Source organism: Callithrix jacchus, chromosome 7, assembly GCF_049354715.1.
Source record: "Callithrix jacchus isolate 240 chromosome 7, calJac240_pri, whole genome shotgun sequence".
Taxonomy (NCBI): domain Eukaryota; kingdom Metazoa; phylum Chordata; class Mammalia; order Primates; family Cebidae; genus Callithrix; species Callithrix jacchus.
Window position 1 is genome coordinate 87235534 of NC_133508.1, and position 13725 is coordinate 87249258.

General features: G+C 54.9%; 1 protein-coding gene across 1 annotated transcript; it reads right to left on the bottom strand.

Moving 5' to 3' along the window:
- Positions 1-6826: 6826 nt before the first annotated feature.
- Positions 6827-12004, bottom strand: DMRTA2 (DMRT like family A2). Its single transcript, XM_002750806.6, has 3 exons — positions 11669-12004; positions 9522-10088; positions 6827-8331 (listed from the first exon to the last, which is right to left on the bottom strand). Exons 2-3 carry the CDS (start codon positions 10078-10080, stop codon positions 7280-7282), a joined length of 1611 nt encoding a protein of 536 aa, XP_002750852.1. The 5' UTR covers positions 10081-10088; positions 11669-12004; the 3' UTR covers positions 6827-7279.
- Between the last annotated feature and the right edge of the window lie 1721 nt (positions 12005-13725).

Here is a 13725-nt window from a genome sequence, read left to right on the forward strand (position 1 = left end):
AACACAGTGAAACCTCGTCTCTACTAAAAAAAAAAAAAATTAGCTGGGCGTGGTGGCACGTGCAGTCCCAGCTACTCAGGAGGCTGAGGCAGGAGAATCACTTGAACCCGGGAGGCGGAGGTTGTGGTGAGCCAAGATCATGCCATTGCACTCCAGCCTGGGTGACAGAGCCAGACTGCGTCTCAAAAAAAAAAAAAAAAGCAGACCAACTTTTAGTATTATTATTGTTTTAAATTCTCTACAAACAATGAGCCTTCTTATTGCCTTCTTCTAGGAAGGATGGGTCCCACCATTACAAGCTTGGTATGTCTCTCCCTTTTGTGATTCTAGAATAGAAGCCCATAGGCACAGGGAAACTGATCTTGGAAGTTGGAAATCTAGTAGACTAAAAGGTCCAAGGGCTATGGGTGGGGCTCTGACAGTGTCTGCTATAGGGAACCAAATCCTGGTTTGAACAAATCAACTGTTAAATTTAAAAAGTATGTCCAACTAGGGCAATTAGGTAAATTTTAATATAAATTGAGTATTAAGTTATATAAAGGAATTATTTTAATATTGATAGTATACTAGTGTACCGTGGCTTTGTAAGAAAATATTCTCATGTTTTAGAGATGAGGAATTCATATTGAGGTATTTCACAGTGACATTTCACAATGTCTGTAATTTGCTTTTAAATAAGCCAAAGAAAATATTTATTTTCACAAAGGTGAAAATAAATAAATATAAAATATATTTATTTTCACCAAGGTGGAAATAAATATGACAAAATGTTAGATATCATTAGTTATGTAATTAGTATACAAAGATTCAGATTTATTATACTGTTCTCTACTTTCTTATACACTTGAAATTTTTTGTAATAAAAAGTTTTCAAAATAAAAAGCACATTGGAAAAGCATTTCTTAGTGCCAGAATGAGTGAACTCTCACTCTAATAAGATCCCATGGCCCTGTTAGGGCACATCACAAGATGCCAAATCAAAGAATACCTGCAGCATCTCAGTAGCCTTTGGAAAAGAAAATGGAAAAACAAGTAACATATTCCTAAAGCTCCTACCCTAAAATGCTAAGACAAAGACTATACAGGGCTGAAATGGGCAAACATTCAGCTATCCTGAAAGTTTGATTTTCCAGTAGGTCCCATTCCCCATTGGTTCTGGGATGGAAAGATGACAAAAGTCTAGCCAATGAGTCAGTTCCAAGAGGTTTGTTTAACTACTGGGAGAGAAAGCAGAATGCAAGCCTGAGGCCAATGATACCCATGTGCACTTCATTTGGAGACAGTTTGCCTGACATGAAGACAACATAGAGCACAGCTGATCTAAGAGACAGAGAAAAGCACTTCAGCTGGTGGTGTTTGAGCACCTGGCTCCGACTCTTCCGGAGATACACTGGACATTTTAGCTGTAAATGTCTATGATTATGATCATTGTCATTATGAAGAAGAAAAAAGGAGAAAATTCCTCCTTTTTAAGTCAGCATGACTTGTTTGTCAATCACTTACAAATAATTGACTCTTGCCACATTCTCTGATCTCTGAGATTAGGTCATAAAAGGCCATGTAGATTCCACTTTGCTCTCTGGGACATCTGCCTTGGAACCCTGAGTCAACATGTAAGAGGTCTGATATCTTGAGGATACCATGATGGAAGGACTACATATAAGTGCTCCAATCAACTGTCCAGCTGAGCCCGGCCTTCCAGCCATCCATTCCAAGGAATCAGATGTGTGACTGAACCTGTCTTGGGGTCTCCAGACCAACACATCTACCAGCTGAATATCACAAAGAGATCTTGGTCAACGATATATGAAACAAAAGATGATGCAGCCAAGTTCTACCCAAATTCCTGGCCCACAAATGATACAATAAAATGGTTTATGGCTTTAACCACTACATTTTGGGGTCATTTGTCATGCAACAATAGTTAACAGGAACAGGCAGCCAGAAGGGTACAGCTAAACTGGGCAATGGCAGATGCAGTTTTTAACGGGGCCTGAAGTTTTAGGATAGAAACCACTTGACTGTGTGCGCAAAGTGCAAGACCTTGAGAGGAACATACCAGGTGGGCAGCCCTGAAGTTTAAGCTTCATTGGTTCACAGCAAATCCACCTGTGAAGCTGGACCCTAGGGAAGGTGAGGAGAATCCTTAAAGAAGAGGAAAAAGAGGAGAGCATTCCAGGCAGAGGGGACCTGCATGAGCAAGGCACGGTCTGTTATGTAGGTCTGAGGAGCACAGTGTGGGGAGGCAGGAGTGAACAGATGGGGAGAGGGGAGAAAAGCAGCTGACACTACAGCTTCAGGGAGCAGAGAGCAGAGACAGGTTGAAACGGACTTTTAGAAGTAGGGAGCCCTGACATTTAGGATTTGGTGTCACAATTAACTCAAGGACAGGCTGTCTCTCTCAGAACAATGACCTTAACAGGGTGTAAAATTTTAAGAGAATGATTTTAAGAGGCCAGTCCTCTTGGCACCAAGAGACATGGTGAGAGGGTCTCAACACTTTCCCAGGCCCATAGCCTCCACTAAGGGAGTCCTGTGTCTTCTGGGGACAGGGAGCTGGGCCACCTCATTCTTCCCAAGATAACAGCTGACTCTTTTTTACCATATGGTGTCCATGCTGAGAAGACCTGCCAGTGCCTCAAACTCTGAAGTCAAACACGAAGCTTTTTTTTTTTTTTAACCACCCTCCAATCTTGTCTCTGCTCCAGGTGGGAATCAGCCCTCTTCCTCCCTTACTCCCCACACTGTATCAGCAGTGGGTAGTTTGGCTCCTAGCAGTTCTTGAAGGGGCCCTCTTCTCTCCCTCTCCCTATTTCCACTGATTCCTTTTTGGCACTATCATTTGTCATGGCTCCTGAAAGAGAGGTTGGGCCTGTTTATAAATAATCTAGCAAATACAGATGCAAATCTTACCAGGTCTTATTGTCAACAACTCCCAGTACTGAGGTCCTGGCCTATTTTCTGGCACTCAGGGTTCTCGGTGATCTAACCTCCGACTCTGTGCAACCTCACCAGACTGTCCGCACCTCCTTCCTTTCCATCTGCTAGTCCAGCGGCACCCCTGACTGCCTCCCCAACTTCCTACCACAGATCACAATGCTGCCCCTCACCAACCCCCTCAGGACTTGGCTTACTTCCTCTGAGGCATTTACAGAATCACACTCTCCCACCTGTCTGTATGGCCCCTTGCCCTGGGCGGGATGTCTTCTATAATCTGTGACACTTTAGAGGGCCCAGAAGTCCCATTTGATCCCATCACTGGATCCCTTTGAGCTGTTGACTCCTTTGTTGGATGGGACCACAACATCCACACCAAAAAATATGAGAATTGTAATAGTGAACACCTAGTGAGCAAGCATTGAGCTGAGAGCTTGTGCATATTATTTCATTTACTCCTTGCAGTACCCAGAGAGACAGACCCCATTCTTCCACCATTTAATTGAGGCAGAGTGCCTTGCAGAAGTGGCCTTTCCCTGGCCAGACCTCCCTGTGTGCACTTCAGTATCCCAGGGTCCTAGAACTGGGCCTGGCATACAGTAAGTGCTTTGCAAATATTTGCTAACTGAAGTAATCAGAGAATGAATTACCCAGCCAGAGCCTGAGCCTGGACTCCCATCTCTAGGCTCTTTCTTGCCCACTGAGCAGGATATCTCTGGGGAATATGGTTGGTACAGGACTTGGCACACAGTAGGTACTCAGTAGTGTGTCGCTGCTGCTGCTGCTGTGCAGTGGGGTGGGGCGCGGAAAGGGAAAGGACGCCTTCTACTTCAAGTCTGTCTCCCCTACCAGTCCGGGCTCCCCGCGGCGGCCTGGGTTCGCATCCTCCCAGTGCCCAGGCCGCGTCAGCTCCAGCTTGCTTCGGGAAGCGTTCGGGAATAAACGTGGACAATTGCGGTCAGGAAGGGGACTCCAGCTTCCCTTTCTCCCAAGAGGAAAAGAGGTAACGCTGCCGCAGTTGACCTCTCCTTCGAGGGTGCGAGCGCCGCCTGCAACCAGGTTACCCCACACTCCTCCCTGGCGCTAATCCCAGCGGGGTTCAGCCTGCAGTCCTCTCCTGCCGGCTGCGGAAGCTCCCAGAAGAAGAGTCTCACTCGCCCCCCTGCCCCTAACACCAGGCCAGAGAGCAGGCCAGAGAGTCCGGGGTTCAGATTCTGGCTCCTTGGGGCCTGGGTGTGCGACCCCAGGCGAGTCATTGCGGGTCTCTGAGCCTTCCTGTTCCTGACTGTGCAATGGGCAGCGGGGCAGGAGAGTGTAGTGGGCACAGGACGTTCCCAGGCGCCAAGGGCTGTGACTGACCGACCTGTGCTTCCACAGCGGGGCCTGGGCGGTGGAGACGCTCTGTGCCCGGTAAGGGAGGACCTCGGGTGACCCACTACCCCACTCCTGGAACCCCCACCGCTTACGAAGCCTTCCTGAGCGCTACCCGAAGGTGCTGACAGCCTGGAGCTGAGGCCTGGGCGCTCCCGGCATGCCGCTTCTCTCTGGGCCGCCAGTGTTCATGGAAGGGGAGTTTCCGCAAACCGCCCACTCTTGGCTAGCAGACCCCGCATCGTGAGAGGAGAGGAAGACCCACCCGGGCGGTGGAGAGGCGAGGAGATCCAGGGTCCCGGAAGGTTGGACAAGTCCCTGGACCAGATGGCCCTCAGTTTCCTCTCCTGTAAAATGCGGCCGGTAATAAGCAATTCTCTAGATCCACCCTGGTTTGCTGTGAGGATTAACTAATATAATAGTCTTGAAGTCTGTGACGCTCCAGATGTTCTTGGGAATGAGTAACGCGGGTCCACTGCCGCCCTCTCCGGTTGGCAAGAGGACCGCCGGGAACCGAGAAGCCTCAGGGGATCCAGCGTAGGTCCTTCCCGAAACCAACAGACCCAGGGCGTTCTCAGCTCCACCTTGGGTGCGGTGGGGCAGAGGACGGAGAAGAGGCGGCCGGAACCGCCCTGCGAAGCGAGGCTGGGAGGCTCCAAGGCCTGGAGTAGGGGGAGCGCACGGGGGCTTTAGCGGGCGCGGCGGCCGAGGGCAAGAAAGTTTACACTCTCAGAAGCTCCCGCACGCTTCCCCCTACCCACCCCCCCCCCCGCCTTCCTCTTTTTTTTCTAACTCTTCTCTCTCCTCTCTCCCTCTTTTTTCTCCTTTTTACTCCCCTTTTCGTCCACGGCTCTTGCCGGCATCTTTCTTCTCTGGGTCCTTCTCCCCCACTTTCATCTCTTCGCGCTCGTACTTCTTCACCAGACAGCCAAACCTCCTTTCCAATTAAAGTGGAATTAGGCAACTCAATCAAATTAGTTCCCCATTAAAGCCCTTCTTTATTAAACGGTTTTCTTGTCCTGCTATTAAGTTTCACTGCCTGGCGGAACTAGAGCCGGCCGCAGAAGTTTACCTTGGGATATCGCCGGACCCAGCCGAGGGGAGGAGTCACTCTTTTCCTGGAGCTGGGGAGTCACTCTGCGGGGAGCGGGAGAGAGGGACTGGAGGTTGAAGGAGAGGGTCGGCCAAGGAGCGGTTAATTTGCTCAGCTCGACGTGAGGAGCGAAGGTGAAAAGGGTGAGAGACGAGGTCTAGCTCGAAGTCGCGTCCTCGCGGCCACTCTCCCGTATTACACTGCTTCAAGGAAGGCAGCCTGCCACTCCCAACCCTCACGACCCCGTAACTCCCAGGCAGTAGCCCTTGTCAGGAGAATGGTAGCAGTCACTCTGCTCAGCCTTGGCCTCCGCTGCCTGTGGTTCCAACTCTGAAATGGGGCGCGCAATGTGTGCGACCTGAGCTATACCCAAATCTGCACCCAGAAAAGGGCGGGAACTGGGCCCCATTCTTGCAAGATCCCTGTGAAGGCTCGGGCCCGCGATCTAAAAACTAAGAGCCCTGGCAAGGCGACCCCTCAGCAGCCTGCACGCCCAAGCTGGGGTACACGCTGGTTCTCGCTGCGCAGCGGTCGCGGGTCCTTCGGAGGTTGTGAGCCCCGCCCCACTCTGGTAGGATACGTCCTCCCGGGTACCACAGGAAGTTTTCTCTCCCAGTCTCCCCGAGGGTCGCAGCTCTCGCGGGACCTCGGTCACGCATCTCCTTAACACCGCGGCCTGAGCGGGAAATCAAGACCTTACCCCCCGTGCCTTCCCACCCCCCACTTCTCGAGGAGCGGGACGGGATTCCGCATTGTTTTCTTAGAAAATAACATTTATTTCTAGCTCATATCTATGCAAAGGAAAGCACGAAGTGCTGCTCTGCAGCAGCGTTTTCCGCTGCCGGCCCTTCAGTCAGGGCGTTTGGCGAGTCCCGGGAGGCTAGGATGGGCCCGCGAGCGGGCGGTTCTGGCTCAGTCACACGTCGCTCTGTTCCTGCTTCAGCGCGCACCTTCACGGCTCCTTAGGGACAGACCAGCCGCAGGCAAGAGGGGCAGGTGGGCAGGATTCGTCCCGAGTTTCCAATATATTTAATCTATAAACCTGATAAGTACAATGCGCGCAGTCTAATTTTTTTCCATTTTGTCCTTTTTTTGCTTGTTTTTGAATGTTTTTTACGTTAATACCGAGGTCACCTACAGATTACAATTAATAACTTAGAATTCCATTTTATAATATTTTACACTGGCTTGTATATATATATGTATAGATTATATATAGATTTATACATATATAAAAACACACTGCACCAAGGAAACCCATGCTTATCGGCATAAGCAACAAAGAGAGCGACAAATACCGCAACAAGGAAAGTGCACCTTAGAACTCATTTCCTTTTTTTTTTTTTTTTTATAATTGTATCGATATATACGTGTGTCCCAAAGGCTCAACTCAGTGCCAAGAGATTTATACATCCTAAATTTATATTTGTTAGAGTGAACATTTAAATTTTTTTAAAGTAGGGGCTGGGGAGACACAGAAAAGACTCTCAGATTATCCCGCCATCCACCGAGAACCGGATGAGCACAGCTAAGGAGCCGCAGGACCCTGCGCTGCTGTCGCAGCCTCTTAATTCTCCTAAATTCCCGGCCTTTTGGAAAGGGGGCTGCGGAGGCTTGAAGAGCGGTCAAGCCTCTTTGGGTGGAAGATGAGGACCCAGGTGGCGCACCCACTCCGAGAACACCTGCACCTGTCCGTAGCTGCTCCCCCTTTGCTCAGCCTTCCCCATCCACCTCCAGAACAAAACCCCAAAACCACCTTGGAGTGAGAGGACCCCAGCCAGGGCGCAGAAGCCGCGCTGGGCGAAGAGGGGTAGGCGACTCGCGGGGACAGGACTAGGGTTTCTGTTTGGGGACCGGCCAGCTGCCAGGCCCCTCGCCCTACTGCTTCTCCGGAGCACCGTTGACCATAGGCCCGTACAGGCCGCCGCCGTAGGTCGGCTCCTTGTGCACAGCTGCCGCAGCGGCGGCGGAGCGGTCGCGCATGAGATCGCTGAAGGCGTAGTCCATGGGCGGGCGGAAGCCGAGCGTGGGCACCAGGCCGGCGGTAGAGTAGGGCGCCATGAAGGCCAGACCGCGGCTGTGCGCCGCCGCCGCCGAGTAGGCCAGGCGCAGCGGGCTGAGGCCGAGCGGCGCGCCCAGCGGGTAGGCGCCCGCGTCCGCACCGAAGTGACTGGCGTTCGGCTGCAGCGGCGAGAAGGCGGAACGGCTGCTCAAGGAGCCCAGCGCCCCAGGCGCCATGGCGCTCGCCAGCAAGGGTCTGTGGTGCGGCGGTGCGGCGGGCCCGGCCTGCAGCGGCGCAGGCAGCCCGGGCCCTCCGGCGGCGGAGGCGTCGACACGGCCCGGCCACGCGTCGTCTGCAGCTGCTGCGGCACCCACAGCGACCTTATCTGGGGGCGCCGCAGGGCCCAGGCCGGCCGCCAGGCCCCCGCGGTGGTGGTTCAGCACCTGCTCTATGGCCTGCACCACGTCGCCGCCGCAGCCCTGCAACACCAGCTCCAGGACGCCTCGCCGGTGGCCTGGGAAGACGCGGGTCAAGATGTCCAGCGGCGTCCGCTGCCGTGGACCCGGGCCTCCGCCCAGCCCGGGCGCCGGCGCGGCCTCACCCTCTTCTTTGTCGGCCTCTGAACCTGATTCAGAGCCCAGAGGGCTAGCGGAGCCCGGGCTGTCGTCCTCGCCGCCGCCAGGGCCAGCACTGCCTGGGCAGCTGCCACCTGCCTCTTTGGAGGCCCGAGCTAGGGGCGAACCAGAAAAGGATTCGCCGTCGCCGTTCTCCGAGCCTGAGCCGGGCCGCACCTCCGGGGACGACGTTCCGGGCCCCGAGTCTGCGCCATCGGGTGATAAGGGCTTCACCGGCGGTGGCTGCGGGCTGCCTGGGCGGCCTGCCTGAAGCAGCGTTTTAGGAAACAGGTCAAACTTCTGCAACTTGGCCTCTGGGAGGGGAGAAAACGTGTCGTGAGGAGCGGTTAGCTAGAAGACCACACTCACAGCACCTCAGCCCTTTGGATCTTAGTTTCCTCTCCCTCAGCCCCACAGCCCTTATTCACTAGGCTCCAGTGCCCCTCTTCCTTTTTTGCTCTAGCATTCCTTCCGCTCAGAGCCCCTACAGCCCTGTCTCTCTTTCCTTGACCCCAGGGCTCCCTCTCTTTCTGTACCCAGAATCCCCCCTCGGGCCCAGTAAAGTCGATGTTCAAGCCTGCTCTTCCCACATCTGTGCTCCAACACCTCCCCCCTTAACTTCCTTTCCAGTCCTGCGCTGCCCTGGAGAAGTGGCCTGGTCCAGGGTTCAAACGGGAGGCAATATAAAGCTGTAAAGAAGAGCCCACTGTATAGAAGATGCCTGCCCTGGGCAGCGCAGCCTGTAAGGAAAGGGGCCTTAGTTATCTAGGAGGTCCTAAGCTTCTCTACAGGCAGAAGTAGAACCCCTAATTCTAATCCACTCTTTCCAAAATTGAGACCTAATAAGTTCTTCTCTCCCAAGCTTAGAGCTGATCCCTCCTTCCCCTCAATGGTCCTGGCCTAATTTCCTCCCTCCCCAGCAAAAGCCACCGGGGTCCAGAAAAAGAGGGTGGGGCCAGGCAGCGAAGAGTAAAAGGCAAAGGAAAGCAGACCCAGAGAAACCGGGGAGGTGCGGAAGAAGCTAGAAGGAGGGAGAGCGAAGGAAGCGGTTGTCCAGAGGGCGTTAGGAACGCGAGAAGGGGGATTACATGGGGAAAAGAAACGAGGGTTTCTTAATACCTAGGGAAAGCAGTGGGGTGGGGGTCGGTTAAAGGAAGTTGGATTTCTTAACAGAGTTGGGAAGTAGCCGAGGGAAGGGGCCTGTGGAGAAGCGCAGAGCGAAGGAAGATGAGATGCGCAGGTTTCCACCTGGGGAGAAGACAAATGGAGGAAGCAGGGACTTGCCTGAGTTTGGGTAACAGCGGGAAAAAGGGGTGAAGTGCAAATGCTTCAGAAGCGGAAGAACAGAGTTTCTGTACCCACGCCCCATACCCGACGCTAGGCGAGCGGTGAACCCTAGTAGTCGGGGCGACTGGACACCGGGGTTCTACTCTTTCTGAACAGTGACAAGTTCCTGGGCCGCGTACCCCAGAGCTGCGATCCTGCGGCCTGGCCGCGCTCTCACCTGCGCCCCCTGCGCCCGCGGCTCCGCCTCCAGTCCCCGCGGGCGCTCCCGCTCCAGGTCCCCCGCCGTCGGCGGTGCACACTGAACCGAAGACCTCGTAGGCGGGCCTCGGGGGGATGATGCCGTTGGCGGCGGCCAGCGCCAGCCCCTCGGCAGTGCCGTAGAGCAGCTGCAGCTCGCGCGCCTCGTTCTCTTCCTGCGCCTGCTGCCTGCGCAGCGCCACCTGCGCCGCCATGACACGCTGGCGCTCCGCGATGAGCGTGCACTTGGCGCACAGGCAGTCCTTCCAGCGACAGTAGCGTTTGTGGCCCTTGAGTGCAGACACCACGCCATGATTGCGGCAGCGTGCGCACTTGGGGGTCCGCGGGTACTTCTCGGCTGCCCGCAGCAACAGCGGCGGCCCCCGCAGCAAGCCGCCTGCCACGCTCACCGGTAGTGATGCGGCGGCCGCCGCGGCCGCCGCCACCGACGCCACCGACGCCACAGGCGGCCCCGTCGCTGTAGCCGCTGCCGCCGTCGCCGCGCCGGGCACGCTGGGCAGCTCCGAGCGCAGCTCCATGACACGACCTGATGGGAAAGAAGGTGGGAGAGGGAAGAAACCCCGGTGAGGAGCACACCGCGCGATAGGCTGAAGCTCAGCCTTGAGGAACCCAAGTTGGAAAGGGAAATTTGGGCAGCAGAGGCTGGGCTAGCGGGGCCCGAATTGCTGGGAAAAGGAGCAGTCGGAACCTCCTCCAGAGCCCGAGCGCCTCCTCCCTAGACTCCCCACGGCTGCTCTTAGACCTGCTTTACACGCTGGGGGTTAGATTTTGTCTGAATCAGTGATTCCGCTGGAAAAAAAATAAAGTGACATGTAAAGTGTGAAAGTCACTGATTCGGATGGATGTAATGAGCATTTGAAAAAGGAAAGATGATTCTCTAAAGTTTAGCCTAATTGGGGTGAGACGGGCTAGAGAAATGTTAGTTTGACGGGACTGGGATTAGAGAGACAGTTTTGGCCCAGAAGTTAGGAAGATGCCAAGGGCAAAACAGGAAAACCGGGAGCAAAACGGTCAGTTAGGTTGAAGGGTGAAGGGAAGGAGAGAGAGGCGGAGTTGCAGAGTTGAGCTGGTTGGGCCAGAGTTTTGTTTCTTTTTGTTTTTAATGCAGGTTGGGACAGAAGCGTTGGAGAGAAAAACCAGGAGCAGAAAGAATAGCTCTAGGAACTAGAGTGGGAGCGAGGAAACAACTCCGCCAAAGTTAGGCCCAGTGGCTCTGGGACCCGTAAAAATGTAAGCCCCAAAAAGTTCCACCGTGCGGGCCTCCAGAGAGTGGGAGAGAAAATATATGTAGATTTAGTTTAGGATTGGGAAGTATTAAAGAGAAAAATTCAGCTAAAGAAACTTTCTGTATAAGCAAACGCAGCCCAAAGATGAGCTTCATGGGCAAGGAAAACAGTGAAAAGCAGCTGATCTGGGGGGTGTCCGGGATCCAGGGGCCGCACCCGGGAGATGGGGAATGTGTAAGAAAAAAAAAAAAAAAAAACCCACAAGCAAAGCCTGGGGGAAGGGATTGGGTAAAATCTGTGGTGCAATTTTTTAGCCTCGCAGTCTGGAGAAGTCGGGGCAGAAGACGTATCCTGAGAAAAGTTCGGTAATTCGGGAAGGGGATCTTTCTCGAAGACCACCTCACACTGTCCTCCCTTACCCTCCCCTCCAGGTTTAGGGACAGAGTCCTCAGACACGCCCTCCCCGCCTTGGGGCCCCTGGGGACCCCGCTCAAGCCCAGGCTCCTGCGTTCTGATCTCAGAGTTGGGGTCCTAGAACGCGCATGGCCCAGTAGGCCTCACCGAGCCAGGGGAGTCGCCATCCGAAGTGGCCACAAACGGACACTGGAGTCCCACTCGCGCCGCAGCCCCGCAAGGCCCAAGCAGGCCCAGCTCACCGCTTCCGCCGCGGTCTCCCTCTGCTTCCCGCTTTCTCTGTCCCGCCAGAGCCCGGGACAGAGTCGTCGTGTTTCCGTCCGAGAGTCTCAGACCTCCTCTCTAGGAGCCTCCTCCCCCAGAACCCTCGGGCCGCGCCGTCCCTAAGGCCCACGGGGCCGGGCCTCCTCAACAGGGGCGGCAGACCAGGTCGCCACCCGCTGCTCTCCCTGAGGCCCTCAACTACCTGCCTAGGGCTGCGGGATCCTCCTCCTCCGCCGGCGCTGCACACGCCTCCCGGCTCCACTGGCGACGCTGGCGTTCTTGGCCTCTTCGCCTTGTCCCGGGCCCCTGATCTGACTACGTCACCCTCCTTCAGTCACCATGTCCAAACTTCCGGACCCCTCAGAACGCAGCGCAGTCCAGCTCTCCCTTCAGAAATCCGGGTCGGAGGCCTGTCTGCCGGCCGCCTGGTTGGAACCCGTGACCGGACTCTCTTCGTGCCGCGTCCCCTCGCGGTGCTCGCGGGACGCTGCGCGCAGCCGGGGCCCAGTTGCCCGGCGCTGCCAGACTCTCAATGAGCAGCTCGCCAGCTCTATTGTTGCTCCTTAGGGCTCCATTAGACAGAATTGGACAACAATGTGGCTCCTGCCATTGGCCAGAGGAGGCAGACGGCGCTCTGATTGGCCGGGCCCGCGCCCGGGGAGCCCCGCATTCTACAGTGTCCGAAAGATTCGAAACTCCAAAAGCTCCACTGTGTGCCTCCGGGAGGGGAGGGGGCGCGCCAGGGAAGGAGTGGAAAAAAGTGGGCGAGGAGAAGCGTTGAAAATTTCGTGACTTGTAGTTTCCGTGCGCCCGAGAGCGTGTGAATTGCTCCTAATTACCGTGTCCGGTGCGCCTCTCTGCGTAGACGTGTGTAACCCCTCAGCTTCTGGGGCGCCGGCTCGGCTGCGCCGCTCTCACTGGCCGGGGGCGCTTGGCAAAGCCGAGCTTCCCAAGTGGCCCTGGAGCACTGGGGCGGGATGGGGGGCAGGTGACAATTCAATTACTGCGGTTGGGGTGTGGGCGGGACAGGGGTGCGGGGGTGAGGAAGGGAGGGTGTTCAAGGCATAAATGCCATGACGATTTTTCCTGTCTTCTTCCTGCTATGTTTCAGCGCGCTCCCTAGTCCGAAGTTGGGGGCTGCTTTGGTTTTTTTCTTCTGTCGCCTTTAAAGCTCAGTTACTTTATTGTAAAAGTCCTGATACGATAGGCATCCTGGAGGGTAAGTGTGGTTTATGAAGATTTTTGTGTTTAAAAGAGAAGCCCAGAGAAGATAAATGAGATTGCGCTTCCTGTTGGTGCCCGCCGCGTCCCTCGCGCCCTGAGCCTTTCCTCTCCCCTCCCGTCTTTCGCGTCCCTCGGCCCCTTCTGCTCCTTCTTTTCCTCATTTTTCCAGCATCTCGATTTCTTTTTCGTGGTGGTGGGATTCTTTTTGTCGTTGTTGTAAGTGAACGAACAGCCCCCCACCCCTTTTTTTTTTCTAAACGAAAGTAAAAAGTGGCCTCTGTGTCTTCGCAGATTCTCTTAGACTCAGGACGCTCACCCGTCTGTCGGTCCTTCCAGGCAAGAGACAAAGTCACTGCGGGGAGGCCCCCGGGGACAGTTTTCAGTTTTAACTTTGGCCTTATTCTCATCCTGCCCTGATGTCGCGGCCCTGAGGAACAGCTCCTTCTGAAGAGGAGGTAACAGGTTTCAGATTTTGTTTCCTTTTTGAAAGGCAACATCTGGTATTAGTGCCGCGGCCCTCGGGCGGGTTGCCCTCGGTTTCTGTAGCTCTGATTCTATCTCTGTGTCTTTTCATTCTGTCTTTCCCTCTAATGCCTAATGTTCTGTCACTCTCGCTTTTATTCTCTCCTTTTCTCTCTCTCTCTCCTTCAGAGTAAAGAACATTCGTTTAAATAATGAGGAAAATGAGCGTTCCGGTCGTTCTCCTTTCCACTCTTTACCATGCGTTTCCGCGTTGCTCTTTCGAACCTCCAGGCCTCCGGGAATTTGGGCGCGCAGACTTGGCCCGGGGAATCGCGGCTTAGGACGCAGCCCCTCCCGCCTGGCACAACTACTGGGCCGCGCCCCATCAGTCTATTCGCCGCTTCCGAGCCCAGGGGTGGGGGTGCAGGAAGGAAGGTGCGACCGAGGGGCCCCCAACCGAAGACCGAATGGGCCCCTAACCTGACGCCCCGGGAGAGCCCTGGAAGAAGCCTACCCAGAGGTTGAGGCTGGAGGGAGGCCCTGGTGGGGGTGATGCGCCGGAGGACCTGGCAG

Coding starts and splice junctions, on each gene's coding strand:
- DMRTA2 (XM_002750806.6), bottom strand. CDS start 10,080: ATGGAGCTGCGCTCGGAGCTGCCCAGCGTGCCCGGCGCGGCGACGGCG. Junction 8,332..9,521: donor CGCGGGCGCAGGGGGCGCAG/GTGAGAGCGCGG, acceptor CTCCCCTCCCAG/AGGCCAAGTTGCAGAAGTTT.